Here is a 19,180-nt window from a genome sequence, read left to right on the forward strand (position 1 = left end):
TGTGGCTATCATCCAGGAATCTGTCCCTGCATGTTCCATCTAAAAAACTTGGCCCAAAATTCATCGGGCCCTATGAAATTTCGGAGATTGTTAATCCTGTATCCTATAGATTAAAACTCCCCCCATCCATGCGCATGCCAAATGTCTTTCATGTTTCATTGTTGAAACCTGTTCATTCCAGCCTCCAAGTAAATGAACCAGAACCTGTGGATGTGTTGGACAGTCAGGAATATGAAGTGGCATTTATTCTTGATTCCAGACGAGTGCGCAATTCCTTACAATATCTCGTTCATTGGAAAGGTTTCGGCCCAGAGGATCGATCTTGGGTCCCAGCTCGTGATCTTCATGCTGTCCGACTTAAGAAGAAGTTTCATCTTCGTTATCCAAGTAAGCCTGGGGGTGCAGGAGCAACCCCTCGAGAAAGGGGGGGTACTGTCAGTACTAGGATCCCTTTAGGACCCAGCACAACTCACCTGACACAGCCTTTACCTGGGAAACAACAATGATTGGCCAGCTCACCTTTAAATAACTTGCATCAGCATTCAATCAGTGCTCGTGTTAGAGTTTACCTTGTGTTTGATCCAGTTGATAGCTGCTCTGTGTATTTCGTGTATGACCCGGCTCGTTTGACCCTGTTTGCTTGCTTCTGATTCGGTACCGTTTGGACTCTGATCTTCCTGTGTATGACCCAGCTTGCCTAGACTACGTTTGCCTGATACCACTAGTACCTTCATCTGCAGCGGTGAACTACAAGCACCAGACATCCCAGACATCTATCCTCCACCTGCAGCGGTGAACTACAAACACCAGACACCATCAATCCTCATCTGCAGCGGTGAACTACAAGGTCCAGCAAACATCTACCTACATCTACAGCGGTGAACTACAAGTCCCAGCTGACCTGCTCTGCTCAGACCTGCTCATAGTATGTGCTCTTGTTCTTTGAACTCTTTGCATAATCAGAACACCTGAACTGTTACCTGTTATATGCTCTAGCCTGACACTGGGACACTTTTGGTGGCCTGAAAGAGAGTAGTAATGTGGCGCATAGCTCACTGCAGCAAACGTGGCTGAATTGTGAGTGTTCTGCATGGAATGCAGGGGTCAGATATGTCCTGAGGATAGGGCTAGTGCTAGCAGGGGGATGGGGAGAGTTAGATATGTGCTGGGGGGCAGTGGCAGCTGGTGCTCAACATTTTGGGGGGGGGGGGGGGGGCGCAAACAAACTGAAACTTTCTGAAAAAAAAAACATCAATTGCAGCCTCACTGTGCCCCATAAAAAGCAGCCATTGGGCTCCAATAAATGCAGCCACTGTACCCCATAAAATGCAGCCTCTGTGCCCATCATATGCAGCCACTGTGCCCAGCATATGCAGCCTCTGTACCAATCATACAGCCTCTGTGCCCATCATATGCAGCCTGTGCCCATATGTGCTGGGGGCGCTTGGGGGGGTGTCAGATATGTGCTGGGAGGGCGCTTTGTGAGAGAAGAGGGCCAGTGCAAGGGGAGGGGTAGGGGGGTAGGATATGTGCTGGAGGGGTCCTTTGGGAAGGAAGAGAGAGAGTGCAAGGAGGGGTTGCCAGATTTCAAATCCAATCCACACTTTTAGCATCGTCTTCCCCCTGCCAAAGCCCCCCCCCAGCACATATCCTCCTAATCCCTCTATCACTCCACATATTTTCTACCTTGTCTATCTTTCCAGCCGCTTTATCCCCCTTCCTCCTTCATCTACAGAGCATAATAAAAACTTTCTACAACCTGATATTAGCATGTCCCTGCTCCCCCCTCCTCCTCTGTGTGTACAGAACGGAGGAGGAGGAGGAGGGGAGGAGATTTGATACATTGACACTCTGCTCTGCTGAACCAAGCTGCTGTCAGGGAGAGGGGAGACATGTCACTCCCGGTGCAGTCCGTGTGAATGATGTGTCTGGGTCTGGGGCAGAAGTAAACACAAACACATCATTCAAAAACCCCCTGTCCGGGAGAAAACCATATAGGTGGCAACCCTAATTCCAGACCGTGTGAGTAAAAAGCAGCGGCTGATAAACACACAGAGAGCCAGACAGTGATCTGTCACTATTATGAATGAGCAATCAACATTCAGCTGAGGCTCTGTGTAATGTATCTGTTGCTGTTTATATTTTTTACAGGACATCGGCAGATACATATATACTGCAGCAGGGCGGCTCTATTGCACGAAACTACGTACCTGTAGGTCGTTTCATGCAATAGATAGTGTGGGCGCACTCATGCCGCCTGCTGCACAGATTCAGTGATTAGGAACAGGGATCTCGGTGTTGTCCCAGTGAGTCCATCCCCCACACCGTAAGAAAACACACTAAGGTAACATATTTAAGCCTTTGATCGTGCCTGATGTTAACCCCTTCCCTGACAGTGTCATTTATACAGGGATCAGTGCATTTTTTTTAGCACTGTTCACTGTATTGGTGTCACTGGTCCCCAAAAAGTGTCACTCAAGGTCATATTGGCAATGTCGCAGTCCCACTAAAAAAAAATTAAAAAAATAAAAAAAATCGCAGATCGCCGCCATTACTAGGAAAAAATTAAAAGTCCATAAATCTGTCCCGTAGTTTGTAGACGCTATAACTTTTGCGCAAACCAGTCAATATACACTGATTGGGAATTTTTTACCAAAAATATGTAGAAGAATACATATTGGCCTAAATTGATGAAGAAATTTGTTTTTTCCATTTTTTTTTTTTTGGATATGTATTCTAGCAGAAAGTAAAAAATACAGGTTTTTTTTTTTTTTCAAAATTGTCAGTATTTTTTGTTTTTATCTCAAAAAATAAAAACCACAGAGGTGTTTAAATACCACCGAAAGAAAGCTCTATTTGTGGGAAAAAAAGGACATCAATTTTATTTGGATACAGCATCGCACAACTGCGCAATTGTCAGTTAAAGTAACGCAGTGCTGTATCACAAAAAATGGCCTGGTCAGGAAGGGGGTAAATCCTTCCGGGTCTGAAGTGGTTAAAAAGAGCCTCAGCTCTGAGTGATATTTTGCTATTAAAAATGAACAATCAGCACTGATTGTTCATATTAGTGACACATCACTCAGCTTAGAGAAGGGACAGTCTGAGATGGCTGTACCTTTCTATAATTTGCACTTCAAAAGGGGGCGGAGCTTCAGTCATCATTTAGAGGTGCGTTTTGGGCATGATGGGCCACTGATCAGAATAGTCCTTTTTGTTAAATATGCTTATTTAAATTGTCCACTGTTATGACACTGCCATTTTGATACACCCAACTGGATTGCTATCACTTGTGCTGATGTTACTGGCTTCATATATTGGGCTACTCCTTTCCTCTCCAATCCAGCTAGTGGCAAGGTCACCTCCTGAATGTGTAGAAAATGCTGCTTAACCACCCTCCACTGTGGATTGCTTTTCAGAGCTGGCCACAGTGTAAACTTAGCCTAAGTGTTTGTGAGTCATGATGATGCTACAATCAAAGTGACTAAATGACAAAATGTCTCAAGTAAACTATGGGGGCTGCAATTACTAGACCTATTTTGAAAATACTAGTTTCTTTGCTGGCTGAATGCATATAAGTTGGGCAAGGTGAATTTAGGGCTTACAACCTGGGGTCAAGCACACAGCTAAGTTCAAACCTTCCTGAGGAGGTCCCTGATGGAACACCTGTTGTCCCTTAGACTCTCTGTTCTGGGGGAATCCATACCACCTGCTTAAAAAGAGGTTAAAGCGCTCTTTTGGCTGATTCGACATACATTCCCATAGACACGATCCAAAATCTTGTGGAAAGCCTTCACGGAAGAGAAGATTGTTATAGCCAAAAAGGCTGAGGGTGGGGGAGGGGGTAAACTCCCACATGGTCATGGTTTTAGAATGGGATGTCCAACAAGCTCATCTAGGTGTGATGGTCAGGTGTCCACAAACCTTTGACCATAAAGTGTAGGTATAGTAGGCAGATATCTTCTTGCATTATTCTTAAGAAAACAATCTGTGTGTAACTGGCATTAGAAAATGTCAAAGTTGAAAAATGAAAAGTTAGCTGTGAGCTCCTCCTGTGTGTGTGCACATCTTTATGCACATGTGAGCTAAGCGTAGCATTCATAAAGGCCCCAATAAATGTACATTTAAAAGGATAAGTTTACCTTTCGGGAACATATTACATGTTCTGCCCATTTTTAGGGTGAAGCATGTAACATGTTCCCACTGCTGCAGAGTCTCCCTGATTTTCCGCATGTAGTGACAGCAAGCCAGGGATCATCTCCCCAATCTTGCTGTCACAATTAACTGATTGACCAAGCAGTGTAATTCATTTACAGAGTTCCATGAATGGGAGTATCAACAGCCTTTGCGGCCATCAGCTTGTAGTTATCAGTGAACTACCAGGGTGCTGTTGAGCTCTCTAAGTAGTTCATTGATGCTCCCTGACAGTGTGTAACTACCAGCCCATATGAGGTATGAGCAGACAGCTTATGCAGTCTGCAAGAGTCCCGCATTGCACCCACAATTTGCTGATCATGGGTGAAAAAACATTATTGATGCACATTTTTTTACCTGCAAAAAGATGTGCATTTATTATTTTTCTTTAAAAAGGTGAACTTACCTTTTATGTAAGTAAAACAAAAGAAATGTGTATAGCTGTCCTAATCAGGTGCTCCTTCATTTCCCAATCAGGAGGCTAAGGTGGATGCTTTTGACTAAGATCTGTTGATGCTGCAGTGGAAGGCGAGAATCTGGATGTACTGCTACGCAGGGTGATCTTGTAACTAGATCACAATCCTCGCTGCACACAATCCTTTGGCAGATATGAACTTCCATAAAAAGTATTTAAAATATGAATGTAACTGTTTTCCTGGAGAAACATCAAGGAGGTTGTTGCTGACCTCCCCTGCTGAAAATGCTAGCTGTCGGGTTGTCATGCTAACCCTTTAATATTCTGAATCTAAACGTGTGTGCCGATAAGGCAGTGGTTCTCAACTCCGGTCCTCAGGGCCCACTAACAGGCCAGGTTTTATGTATTACCTTGGGGAGATGCAGACTAGAATACTGCAATCACTGAGCAGCAAACGATATCACCTGTGATGTATTTCAGTTATCGTGCAAACCTGGCCTGTTAGTGGGTCCTGAGGACAGGGTTGATGACCACTGCAATAAGGACGAATGGCTTTTTTTTTTTTAAAGCATTAAGCCAGTGGCTCAACAGCAAAGGATTTTGCATAAATCACACTGATTTGCGGCTTTGAAATCGCTCTGAAGTAGTGCAATTTCAAACCCACACTGGTATGCACCAGGGCTCAGAGGTGAACAATGGCAAATCCTATATTTCTCGTATGACGGACCGAAACAATCAGCAACACCTCTATAATATATTGTTACTTTGCATTTTTGGCGTGCTATAACTTTCTTGGTTTAGGTCTCCGGATCACCCCTTTACCAATGTCCAATCATAGTCTTGTTTCAGACTACCTTCATTCTCAAAGATTTTTCCATGTGTAAAATAGTTGATCCTCATACATTTTACTGAATCAAGTCATTAGTTTTATTTAAAATTTTAACTTTATTAGAAAAAATCATGTTAACAAAGAATTATTATCTTTAATTCATTTATCATCTTGAAAGTTTTTCTTCACAATAGTTGCTGATTTAGTTTAAACACACAGATTCCCTTTTCAAAGGTGTCAAATCTTTTCCTGTACAAGCATCCGGTTTCGATCCCTGTATTGAAAAAATATTCACAATGAGTTTCTTTCGAACACGGTGCTTTTAGAACAGTTTGTGTTTGAGCACACGACTGTTGAGTGCTCTCTAATGTACAAAGGCCATGTAACATCATATGCTTTATTATTAGGGGGTAACTGGGTGTCATTCCGAAAAATAAGTACTAGGTCAGTGAGCACCGATTCTACAGTGCTCATTTTCGTTTTACTGATGGCAACACGGCATATGTATACTTTGCTGGATTCCTGCATGTGTTGAATTACAAGGATCAATGCATTTTTGTACACTACTCTTTAGGGAATGCCTTAGTGCTTATGTGTTTGAGTCTGTAAGATAAAACAAATAGAATATTCCCATCTCACATGTTCCTAGAGATGGCTCAAAGCGAGTGGGTGCTTTAGCAACCATCAGTTCGAAACCAGTACCAACACAAGTCAATGCATATATCACCAGGGATCTTCAAAATAATGTCCAAATATTTATTTTAGCGATCACATCACAGCAGTAAATTGCAACATTTTTAGGGCCATGCAGGACCCCTTCATCAGACATGCCACGCCTGATGAAGGGGTCTTGCATAGCCCTAAACATTGCAATATACTGCTGTGATGTGATTTCTCTAATACATTTTTGGACACTATATTTAAGATCCATGGAGTGCTGGCGATATATTCAGTACTTCAACTTGAGTCTGTAAGATGACAGAAAGCAAAAACCAAGTAGTAACCTCTCCCAAAGCTACACATTGCAGAAAACAGAAAATGTTATATGCAATCACGTAAAATAATAATGCTTTTACCTCTGCTAAAGTGCATTAAAAATATTAAAGAAGATGTACGGGTTTTCAAAAATACAAACATACATACTCACCTCCATGCTACTGCATCAGTCCGATGCTGCATCTGTTCGCCGCTGGAGAATTGCGCGATCACATGACCACCGATTGCTCAGTTCTCAGTCTTCCCGGAGCAGAGAGCAGTGACTGTTAGACCCTTTTTCACACTGAAGCATTTTTCAGGCATTTTAGCGCTAAAAATAGTGCCTGTAAAGCGACTGAAAAACACCTCTCAAGCTTTCACTGGGGCAGTGCGCTTGCAGGACCGAAAAAAAAAGTTCTGCAAGCAGCGTTTTTGGGGCGGTGAAGGAGCAGTGTATACACTGCTCCTTCAATGCCCCTGCCATTGAAATCAATGGGCAGCGCCGATGCTTTGCAGGTGCTTTTAACGCTTTCCGCTAGCGGACGAAAAGCGCCGCTAAAACGGCGATAATGTGTCACTAAAACTAGCGGCGCTTTACCACTAACGTGGCCGTGCTACAAGTGTGAAAGGGGCATTAGTCTCACTAAAGTGTCGGGCTGCAGCTGGCTGAGCCTGTCAGCGGCACACTAAGAAGCTGAGCCAGCTGCCAATCCAGGCATTTGAGTGGTTCCTGACAATATGGTAATATTGCACTCTTGTACAAACAGAAAGGTGCAGTGCTCTGAACAAGGAAATACCAACAGGAAGGGCGGAGTTGAAAGATGGGTTCTCAGGTTGCGATGTCCTCCAGACAACACCCAAATAGGTAGACAAAATAGAAAAATAGCCGGCAACTCCAATCCATAAGAAAAATGTATTGGCACATGTAGGAAAACAAAAAAAGATGTGTTTCGACCGAAATGTGTCTGCTTTTTTGTTTTCCTACATGTGCCAATACATTTTTCTTATGGATTGGAGTTGCCGGCTATTTCTCTAATTGCAAAAAATCTTTGGCCATACTTCTCTTTTAAAACTCAAATATTTGAGAATAACATATAACTGTCCTTTTAATTCCAGACATCTTTCCTATGTTTTTATGTTGTTTTTAGGAATGTTTAGCTGCAGCAATGCAATCTTCTGAAAATGTGGAGAATGAGGTAAGTTGGAGGGTCATCTGACTAATGAATTTGCACATCTGAACATATGAGGTATATCGCTACATTAAAAAAAAGATCAAAAACTGTTAATTTTAATCTTCTCTCAGTCTGTCCTACTGAACTCATAAAACATAAGTGCAGCCCTAAAATGACATAAAATAAAAAATACATGAGGTGTAAATTAAACAAAAGTGCACAAATCAGTGTGCATGACCATAAAATCAAATCAAAGTTCAAATTAAGTAGATAAAATTAGATAGTCCAAAATTGAAGAAAAGCAACTTAGGGATAGCAATCTTCCAATCGTGGGAAAAGAAGCGATAGATGTAGAATCCCAGACACCACCAAATTTCTCTGGTTGTAAAACCACATATCACCTTGGTGCACAATGGCCTTCTTTTTCTCTGAACCAAATGTCAAACGATGATGTTATAATGTTGTCAAAGGTTTCTAAGCACACATGCTCAGTGTGGAAATAGTATTATGAAAAAAAGGAGACAATCTCCGTAGCATGACCAAGTTAAAGGACAGCAGTTTTATATGGTGAATCCACTTACATTAAAATAGTTGTAAACAGGCACTTCGTATTACAAAACAGCTCTTATTCCACAAAGTAAGATGGCTGCAGCAAAATTGTGCATGCGCAGTGGAGTGTATTCCAGCTCCTTCCGATGCTTTTCGTCAGAAGTGACGTCATTAGGTGCCCCTGATGGGCCCTGAGGTGTTGTGTGGTTTTATAACACAAGATATTTTGTGCTTGGGAATCTACATCTATCCCCCCAATTGGAAGACTGCTATCCCTAAGTTGGTTTTCTTTAATTTTGGACTCTCATTTTTTCTTCTTGATTTGGTGTTTGATTTGATTTGATTTTATGGTGATGCACACCGATTTGTGCACTTTTGCTTAACTTACACCGCATGTATTTATTTCATGTAATTTTAGCGCTGCGCTTATGGTTTATGATATTTTTGTTATACAATGTATTATGGTATTGTGCTATCTGCTATTTGCTTCACCACTTGTAAGAGCCCTACCACAGTTTTCTTAGTGTTTACATTGTCCTATTGAACTGACTGAATATACTTGGTGGGGTCAAAGCGTTTCTTTAAAATAATTATATATTATAATAATAAACAACAGTCCCTTCACCAGTCCTTAAAAATACTGTGACAAATTCTATGTAAATTATAAAGTGGCATTACTAACACATTGGGAACCTATCCCCACTATGTCAAATGAATCAGGCCTAATGTATAAGTAAAGTGACTTTGGTACATACGGTACTTACTTTGTAAAGTTCACAGACCAGATTAAATAATGCCTTTTGAGCTCGAGACTGCAGATCATCATCATGTTTCTAAAAAAAAAAAAAAAAAAAAAGTTAATATTAGGGTTGACATGATAATGCACCCTTTAGAATGACTTTGACAGAATATAAATTCTCATACTTTTCAGCTGTACATGCTGTATTTCTGCATTGTGCTCTGTGCTTTCACCTCTGACTTGGCGATGAGCCATTAAAAAAAAAATACATGGTTTTACCATCCTCCCAAATGCTAGTGTGAATGAGGCTTAAAGGCAGGGGTGTTTTATGCAAGCATTGGGCCTGCATGCAGGATCATAAGTCGTGCCCTCCTTAAGAAAAAAAGTGATCAAAAAATGGGTGCATTTTTTTTTTTTGCGCTGCATATTGGCTATGGGTAAAAGGGAAGCAAAGATCAGTAGTAAGTGACTCAGAGATCAGTAGTAACACAAAGTTCACAGGTGAGTGGTAAGTGACGCAGAGTTCAGAGATCAGTAGTAAATGACGCAGAGTTCAGATATCTGTAGGAAGGGACACCAAGGTCTAGTGGCAGCTGGTGCACCACCCGGGGGGCAGCAAACAAGCCAAATGAACCCCCCCATGGGTCGGGCTCCGGTCTTCGCCCTCTAATGAGGAAGGCCTCTTCCGGATCTCCACATACATCCTCCCCTAGTACCAGCCACTTCTCCTCTCAGCCAATTGGGGTCTCAGGACCTGCTTCCTGATTGGCTGGGAGGGTAAGCAGGAAGACAGTAGCGAATATCAATTCGCTATTGTCACACAACTGGGTGGGCTCAGGGCGCAGTGTTCTGCGCCCCCAGTCCACCCTGTTTTGAAGCCAATTAAGAGCCTCAGGCTCTAATCATGTGCTTCCAAAAAAAAAAAAACCCCATAGAAATGAATGCGTCCGATGCCTTACTTGTAGATTAGGGGCCGGATGCCCCTAATGGAGCGGCCGCCACTGCCAAGGTCAGAGATCAGTAGGAAGTGATGCCAAGGTCAGAGATCAGTAGGAAGTGATGCAGAGTTCAGAGATCAGTAGGAAGTGATGCCAAGGTCAGAGATCAGTAGGAAGTGAGGCAGAGGTCAGGGATCAGTAGTAAGTGAAGCAAAGTTCCCAGGTCAAGAGTAATTGATGCAGAGTTCAGAGACAATTAGCATGTGACACAGAGGTCAGGGATCAGTAGGAAGTGATGAATAGTTCAGAGATCAGCAGTAAGTGACACCGTGAACTCTGCGTCACTTACTACTGATCCCTGATCAGCAGTAAGTGACACCGTGGTCAGGGATCAGCAGTAAGTGACACCGTGGTCAGGGATCAGCAGTAAGTGACACCGTGGTCAGGGATCAGCAGTAAGTGACACCGTGGTCAGGGATCAGCAGTAAGTGACACCGTGGTCAGGGATCAGCAGTAAGTGACACCGTGGTCAGGGATCAGCAGTAAGTGACACAGTGGTCAGGGGTCACCAGTAAGTGACGCAGTGGTCAGGGAGAAACAGTAAGTGAGGCAGAGGTCAGCAAACAGTAGGAAGTGAGGCAGAGGTCAGAGATCAGTAGGAAAAGACACAGAAGTCAGAGATCAGTAGGAAAAGACACAGAAGTCAGAGATCAGTAGGAAATGATGCAGAGCTCGGAGCTCAGTAGGAAGTGAGACAGAGTTCAGAGATTAGTAGGAAGTGATTCCTAGGTCGGGGATTAGTAGGAAAGGATGCAGAGTTCAGATATTAGTAGGACGTGAGGCAGAGTTCAGAGATCCGTAGTAAGTGACGCAGAGGTCAGGGATCAGTAGTAAGTGACGCAGAGTTCCCGGCTCAAGAGTAAGTGATGCAGAGTTCAGAGATCAGCAGTAAGTGACGCAGAGGTCAGGGATCAGTAAAAAGGGAGGCAGAAATCAGGGATCAGAAGGAAGGGAGGCAGAGGTCAGAGATTAGTAGGACGTTACGCAGAGCTCAGAGATCAGTAGAAAGTGATGCAGAGTTCAGAGATCAGTAGGAAGTGATGCAGAGTTCAGAGATCAGTAGGAAGTGACATAGAAAGTTCCCAGGTCAAGAGTAAGTGATGCAGAGTTCAGACATCAGCAGTAAGTGATGCAGAGGTCAGGGATCATTAGGAAGTGATGCAGCGTTCAGAGATCAGAAGGAAGTGTTGCCAAGGTCAGACATCAGTAGGAAGTGTTGCAGAGCTCAGAAAGAAGTGACATAGAGCTTGAAGTAGGAACTACTTACCTGTTCCTACTTCATAACTTTTTTTGTTTATTAGCTCTTAAAGCTGAACTCCAAGCACAAACACTTTCATTTAAACATATTCTTCCATTGCCACAAAGGATACACTTTGTGAGCACCAGATGTCCTTGGAAACCCATTTACTACCTTGTTAAAGTAGTAGTGATAATATCATTGTGGTGTACATAGCCTGTGCAGAGAACAGAGCTAGGGGATGGGGCCCAGCGGGCCCACCCACTACAGGTTCTCTGCATAAAACCACAAGAGGGGCGGAGACAAGACCAGTCACCCTGCACAAGAAGAAAGAGCAGCAGTGACTGGTCTTTATTACAGGAAGCTTCTTGTTTCACATTTGATTACTGCACAGATCTGGAAGAAATACACAAAGCACACCAAGATTCAAGTAAGAATACAACAAGCATTAGGTAGCTGATTCCTCTGTTTCTGTTTAAGCCCAAAAACAGTGTGCACCATGAATCTATCTTGCTTTCTATCCTGCAAACAATACTCAATACAAACAAGATGGCAACATAGTTTTTTTTGTTATAGCATGTACTCACTCCATTGATGACTATCCATGGCACATATTGGTGTGGAGGGACAAGTGCTTGGGTTCGCTGGGCATTAGCGTGCACAAGTTTGTTACCCAGATCCCCATTCACACAGTCCAGTACTGTTTTGACTGGGAGTTCTGGCTCATGAGCTTGGAGGCACTGCAGAAGAATGAACAAAAAAAATTAAAATGATTTGAACATAGACCATATTCACATAACTAACCTTAGCCACTTCAGCTCTTGTACTTTTATGCCTCTTAAAGCGGAGCTCCACCCAAAAGGGGAAGCTCCACTTGTTCGCAACCTTCCCCCCTCCACTGCCACATTTGGCACTTTTTGTGTGTGTGTGTGTGTGTGTGTGTGTGTGTGTGTGTGGGGGGGGGGGAGCGGGTATCTGGTTTTGACAGGTACCCACTCCCACTTCCAGGCAAGACATTTCCAGCCCCTCCTTCTTTCCCCCTGCTGCCTTCTGTGACACACACAGGTGCCAGTAGACGGCAGGACCATTCAGAAAGCGCAAATCGACTTGCGCATGTGCAGTAGGAAACTGACTGTGAAGCCTGAAGGCTTCACTGCCGGTTTCCCTTACTTACAATGCCGGCGCCTGCACCCAAAGCCAATTGACGAATCAGCTCGGGGTGCCAACATCCCAGGATCCCCGGACAGGTAAGTGTCCTTATACTTGTATTAAAAGTCAGCAGCAACAGTATTTGTATTTTTTTTTTTTTACAGACTGGAGCTCATCTTTTAAGCAATTTTTACATTTTGTTATGGGCCTGTTTATTCAGCAATGTTTTGTCACTGGTTAAGATAATAAAGTACTATACAATATTTTTTGGGGGACAAACTAGGCTTTCATTTGGTAAATATTTTAGTAAAATAACAGATTTTTTTTTCTTGTACATAATCTATAGACAAAAAGATATAAAAAAAATGTAAAACAGTATAATTTTCTATATTGACCAGTGTTCGTTTTAAAATAGGTATACTGTACATTAAAGCATAAACCCAAGCTGGGCTAAATGAACAATTTCCTTTATTAAGTGATGTGGCTGCTGTGAGCACTGTATCATACTGTATGTAGAATCAGCTACATATAGTATGCAGTGCTGTGTTCCAGCAGCAGTACAGGGGCTTCCCGTCTGCTGACGATAGAGGAAGCCTTGTATATTTATACAAGTCTTCCTGTGATTACATCAGCCAATCAGAGGAAACCTTGTATTCCTTAATAATGTTTTTTGCAAATGAAAAAGTTTCATATTTTTTAATGCAACACTGAAAAAACTTAACGAAACAGACGAAAACCAAACAAAAAGTGTAAAGGCAGATTCACACTACTGAAAAATGCAGTTCTCCGCAAGGGCACACAGAAAACAATGGTTTTCTGTGTGCCCCATTCACATTTCCACACTGTGGGGCATAGCAGTGCAGAAAATTACAACCTGTCTGCATTTTGCCACACCGCTCTGCAGCCATCTGTATGCTCTGAGCTGCTTTGCATAGAAATGAATAGCCAAACCAAAAATACAAAACAAAGTCAGCGCTATACACCCACGCAAAAAGCTGCTAGCGGTAAACGCAAGATACTGAATCCTTCAACAGGCGCTGTAGATTTATATGTTTATAGGAATGAATAGGATGTCACTTTAAGATATTAAAGTTTGGGGGAAAAAAAGGGGGAAACAGTGCCTTGCATCTTAAACACGCAAGGCACCATCTCCAAAGTGTGATCACTGTCCCCCACTTGCGTAGTATGAACCTATCCAAAATGATAATGGTATGTGCAAGTTTCTATACAAAGGAGTGGCTGCATTTTGACAGCTACGCATCTTTCTGTGATACATAGCAATTCCCAGAAGTCATTCTGAGAGCCGAGAAATTTTGAATACATGTGTGTCAAGAGAGTGTCAGCAACAGGTAGGAGAAGGGTGTGAGATATGCCCTAGAAATTTTTTCTCAGCAAGAGTCCAGGTTTGGTTATTGGGGTGGTGATGCTACAGGGGGCATGCTACTGCAGGGTGCTTCACATGATAATTCATAATGTTTGGAGAGAAGAAAAGCTTGGCTTCAGCTTAAAGCTACAGTATGTTAGCCTTCTTGATGGGATTAATAAATAACGAGTAACAGAATGCCTGAAATACTATACATACATTTACTGGAGCAAATGACATTCACATCATCAAAAGCTTAGTCAAGTGATCATATGTACTTTTGGCAGAATTAGACAATCTGAACCTTGGTATGCCTCGTCAGCAGCGTTCTGTTTGACGTGAAAAAAGTATTCATAACCCTTGAAATTTTCCACATTTTGTCATGTTATAACCAAAAATGTAAATGTATTTTATTGGGATTTTATGTGATAGATTTTATTATCTATCTACTGTATGTATGCACGTATACATGTGCTTACATGCATATGTGCACATAAAATGCATGTTTTCAGGTGCAGAGTTTTTGATTTTTTTTGTTAGGGATGTGCATTCTGATCTGTAAACAAAAATTGCCATATGAATATACACTGAAAAATACTGTATAATAAATATACTGTATAGTTATATAAATGTATATATATTTTATGTGTGGGCGTGCATATAAAAATTCCAGGTTTTTGAGGTGTAAAAAAGTCAGACTAAGAAAAGTCACTTCCGAATTTTTCTAACTGATGTGATTTATAATCTGTGCAATTCAATTAAAAACAACCTGAAATCTTTAAAGGGGAAAAAAAATAAAAATAAACAACTTACAATAACGTGGTTGCATAGATATGCACACCCTTAAACGAATACTTTGTTAAAGCACCTTGTGATTTTATGAAAGCACTCAGCTTTTTGGGGCAAGCGTAAATCAGCATGGCACATCTTGTCTTGGGAATCTTTGCCCACTCTTCCTTACAAGTGCACTTCAAATCAAATTGGATTCAGGTCCATCCCAAAACTTTGATCTGTATGTATTTATCTGAATATGTTACATCACCTTACACCTCACTGACTTACTGGCTCTAGAGCTCCGGTGACATTGGGGGACATTTCCATACAGTCAATGACGGGAAAGTAGCTACGGATGTCCTGCAGGAGGTGAACAAGACATGCCTAGAAATATAAAAGAAAATTTCACTACAAAACATATGCATCTGTGGCAATACTCCAGCAGGTAAAAAAAAGTTTTTTTTTATTATAATATTATATTTGATTTTAAATTATCTCTCCAGAGAATGTAATTGCATGCAGGAAATGCCAAAAGAATTCTTCTTGGTGTTGCCAAGTTCTGCTGAACAACAATGTATTCATTACTTCGTAACTAATCATGTTTATATATGTTTATTAAACATGGTTAGTTTGTCACACATTCGGTTTTTGGGAATGGTTATTTCAATTAAAGTGTATCTCTAGGCAAACCTTTCATTTTAGTTTCAGATAGAGTAGAAAAGACAGTTTTTATTGAAGTGCCCCCATTGGGGACATTACCCCTCTGTTTGTACTGGTAGCCATTTTTTACTGAGAAAGACAGTGAGGGGAAATCCAATTAGAGTTGTCCCCAGAACAAGAGATAAGGGCAAGTCTTTCACTGGGGACACCTGTTCCAGGGACAACTGTCTAAAGCAGCCTATAGGTCAGTGTTTCTCAACCATCTAGTGCCGTCACCCCTTGATAAAATTTCCCAAGTTGTGGGGACCCCTAACAGTAAAATTATTTTCATAGCGTGGGTTGTCAGCACCCAAGGCAAGACAAGAAATTTGCACCCCTAACCCACAGACATTTAGCGCTCCCTGAGTCCCTTCCACTTGTACAGTATTAAAACCCCTTATGGTACATTTTAGGATGTACTGCTCTTTCTCTTTGTTCTCCTTTCTTTCCCTTTTACCTTGCTCTCTGCTAATTTCTTGTTTTTTTTTTTTTTCCCCATCCCTCTAGCCATCTTTCTTGTTCTTTTTCTTATTCTTTCTCTCCATATTTCTTTGTTCCTCCTCCTACTTTTCTTCTCCCTTCCATGTATTGTCTGTTTTTATTCCTTCTCTTACTCCTTGGTGGGGGGAATGGGATGAGTGGCAGTTCTGGGGGGAATTCTGATCAACCAACTTAGGTGCTCTTGATCAAGGTCATCTTCTGATTTGAGAACTGTAGTGGGGAATTTTAATGGCAACTGTAATCACAGGTAGTGTTACTCACTGTGTCTCCAGCTTCACTATGTCTCCGACTTTGTGGTGTCTTGTAGCAGTGATACCTATGCCGAAATCAGGAGATGGGGTCTCCTCCAGCCCCTCCCACTTCACATTCCTCACCAGTCAGCTGACCTCTAGTCTCTGCCCCCCAGCCATGCCGTGAACTAAATGGACGGCTGCAAAGAGGCTGAGTGGACGGCCGCAGGCTCCAGGAACAGCCCAGCCGGGCGCCTGCGAAAAGGCTGGGAGTGCAGCGCGGGCTTTGGGAACAGCCCAGGATTCGGTGACCCCTGGCAAATTGTCATTCGACCCCCAAAGGGGTCCTGACCCCCAGGTTGAGAACCACTGCTATAGGTGAGTCATTTGTTTTCATTCAACCAGAGGGTTAAACTGAAAAAATAAACACTTGATTCCCCAATACACACATTCAAGGTGGATGGGGGAATCCTCCACGCTGAGTCATCATATCCTGACAGTGGGGAGGCTTCCCCGTCGCCAGAATAAATGAGCGATATAGATAATGATCAGTGCTGCAGGTTATAGCTGGCAGTGCTGATTGAACGACAAGAATCCAACAGGGTGGCTGTTCGAAGAAGATCAGTAGATCGACTTCTGTACAACCACCCTGCTCATACATGTATTGAAATACTGCAGCTCCCAAATTTCGATCCATGTATGACCAGCTCAAGGGCAGAATTTCACTAAATTTGGGAGATTTCCTCTGGCTTACTGTTACATCTCTGGTACAGGAAGTGAAATTTCCCCAATGGTATTCAGACAAGTATGGCTATACATATACTTTAAGTTCATAGGTAGCATGCTTATCTTATATAAGATGTAACGGGAAAACTGTATGACAAAATGCCGGCATATAGAGTATATACTACAGCAATATCCTTTTTCACATATTTATCAAAAATTCTCTTTTCCTAGGTTTTTAAACCTTTCAAGAAAAAAGAGAGACAAAAAGAAAAAAGGTACAGCAATTGATATAATTGCATCAGATACTTTCAGAGTCTTAAATAAAGTTTCTACATTTCAAATAGTAATTTCAACAAACCTCTATGGTATTTCCATAACATTCCTCAGGTCCATGCTGGCATACATATTCCCACTTTCCTGAAACATTTTTTTCCTGACAAAAAAAAAAAGGTAAAAACATAACTCTAAAAATATGTTCCATATATTGTTAGGCAATGGAAATAATCATAACTGGCAAACCCATAAGCTTTAAATTTTTTTTAGTTTCCCTGCTTTTACACAGGCAGATTTGTCCAAAGAAATATGAAATGTGATTTTTGGGATTGCTAAATTACTTGATTCTCTACAGATTCCAGTGAGGTATTATTAGTGCAATCTCAAGGCTCATGGGACCCACTGTACTCACTGTATACATTGGGAATTTGATTTGGGAAGCACTCTTCTGCTGTATGGCTGGTAGTTCAGCTGCTTAGCCTGGGTATAGTAGTGGATGCCACTCTGGGTCCCCCTCCTCCTCACCACTTGATTGGACAGCCTGGCTTGAGTGAAGAGAAAGGGAAAGAAGCTACAGTGTAATTGGGCTTATTGGCAGCCTCTCTCCTTGGACTTATAAAAACCAGGGAAGAGGAGAGAGAGAAGTCTACCTCAGAGCCTGAGAATGGACTACCAATTCAATACCAACTCCTGGGGTTCCCCCCAAGCTCAAATACAGGATCAGTGCGGGGGCAATTATGGTGGGGGGGCAAGGCTGTTGGAAACTGCTCTTGACCTCTGTACTGCCTGTTCTCCACTATTAACTTCCCACTTTGTACTGTATGTAACCTCTATCAACTGCCCCCTCTGTATTGCCTTTCCTCACCATGAACTGCCCTTTCTGCACTGCATATCCCTACTATCAGTTTTCCCCTATGTAAAGCCGGTCCCCACCACCAACTGCCTCTTCTGCACTGCATGTTCCCACCATCACTCCCCCCTCTGTACTGCCTGCCCCCACTACCAACTGCCTCTTCTGCACTGCATGTCCCCACCATCACTTTCCTCTCTGTACTGCCAGTCCCTACCATCAACTGACAATTATGCAATGCATGTCCCCACCAATCACTTCCCCCTTTGTGCTGCCTGTCCCCACATCAACTGCCTCTTCTGCACTGCATGTCTCCACCATTACTTCCCCCTCTGTACTGCCTGTCCCCACCATCAACTGACACTTATGCACTGCATGTCCCCACCATTCACTTCCCTCTCTGTGCTGTCTGTCCCCAGCATCAACTGACTCGTCTGCACTGCATGTCCTCACCATCAGCTTCCCCCTCAGTACTGCCTGTCCCAGTCATCAACTGCCACCCTATGTACAGCCTGTCCTCACCATCAATTTTCCTCTCTATACTGCCTGTCCCCAACATCAACTGCCCCTTTGTACTCCCTGTCCCTACAATCAAATGTCCCACTGTCTGCCCCCACCATCAAATGCCCCCCTCTGTGTTGCCTGTCCCAACCATCAACTGCCCTCTGTCTGCCTGCCTCCACCATCAACTGCTCTTTCTGTACTGCCTTTCCCCACTATCAGCTGCCTCATCCTCCTTTGTGCCGCTTATGTTGTCCCCATTTTCTTCTGGTGACACCATCTACACAGGGACATTTCCTTCTTTTGCCATTGTTAGCAATTTTTTGTGGACACGAGGACTGCTGCATATGTGTACAGACACCATTTGCCACAGCATGCATAAAACATATTTCTCTCTTCTATAACAGGACACCATGGGTCTTTAATTATCTTAGTAGTACATTTTGTCACACTTTTTTGATTTTTTAACTGTAAAGCCAGGAAGATCACCCTTATGGGTATTGTTAGGGTTTACATATTGTTTATACTGTTATTAATTAAAATGAGTCTTAGTGCAGGAAGAAGAACTCAACTTTACACATTGACCTAAATAAGCCATCACTATAGATAATTTATATATGTAACTCCTCATTACTACAAAATGATGCTGATACAATGTTTTAAAGACTTATCATCAGACCAAGTGTTGGGATGTTTTGCAAGATACACAACGCAATAGTGACATTTCAGTCTTCTTGAGTGACCATGGTTGAGTAAAGTCCTTGCTCAATTTTTGTATCTTGTGGTGAGTTTAGGGAAGAGATATCCTTATCTTTATATACCTTTCAAGATGGTAAAATAGATACGTTCTTTTAAGTTCTTTTAATGCTTGGAGTACACCTTAAGGGCTCTGGTGCATGCTGTGGCCACAGCAATTTTAAATCCAACTGCAAAATTTGACAAGTGAAACTGCCTGTCAAACTTGCCCATTGGGATCAATCTAGTCACACTGCAATTGCAAGCAAGGTAA

The 19,180-nt window shown here is 42.4% G+C and overlaps 1 protein-coding gene and 1 long non-coding RNA gene across 2 annotated transcripts in view; one reads left to right on the top strand and one right to left on the bottom strand.

The window, feature by feature from the left end:
- Window positions 1-520: 520 nt before the first annotated feature.
- On the top strand, window positions 521-16,823 carry LOC141108207 (uncharacterized). The gene is made up of 3 exons (XR_012236024.1): window positions 521-925; window positions 7,559-7,606; window positions 16,779-16,823. It is a non-coding gene; the product is annotated as an uncharacterized lncRNA (long non-coding RNA).
- IFI30 (IFI30 lysosomal thiol reductase) overlaps window positions 5,532-19,180 on the bottom strand; it is a 31,814-nt gene continuing 18,165 nt past the window's right edge. Inside the window, exons 3-7 of the mRNA XM_073599562.1 lie at window positions 16,906-16,980; window positions 14,680-14,775; window positions 11,693-11,845; window positions 8,896-8,964; window positions 5,532-5,709 (exon numbers count right to left, since the gene is read on the bottom strand). Coding sequence (XP_073455663.1) covers window positions 5,638-5,709; window positions 8,896-8,964; window positions 11,693-11,845; window positions 14,680-14,775; window positions 16,906-16,980 — 465 coding nt within the window. The 3' untranslated portion in view covers window positions 5,532-5,637. The remainder of the gene's footprint in view (window positions 5,710-8,895; window positions 8,965-11,692; window positions 11,846-14,679; window positions 14,776-16,905; window positions 16,981-19,180) is intronic.

Source organism: Aquarana catesbeiana, linkage group LG01, assembly GCF_042186555.1.
Source record: "Aquarana catesbeiana isolate 2022-GZ linkage group LG01, ASM4218655v1, whole genome shotgun sequence".
Classification (NCBI taxonomy): domain Eukaryota; kingdom Metazoa; phylum Chordata; class Amphibia; order Anura; family Ranidae; genus Aquarana; species Aquarana catesbeiana.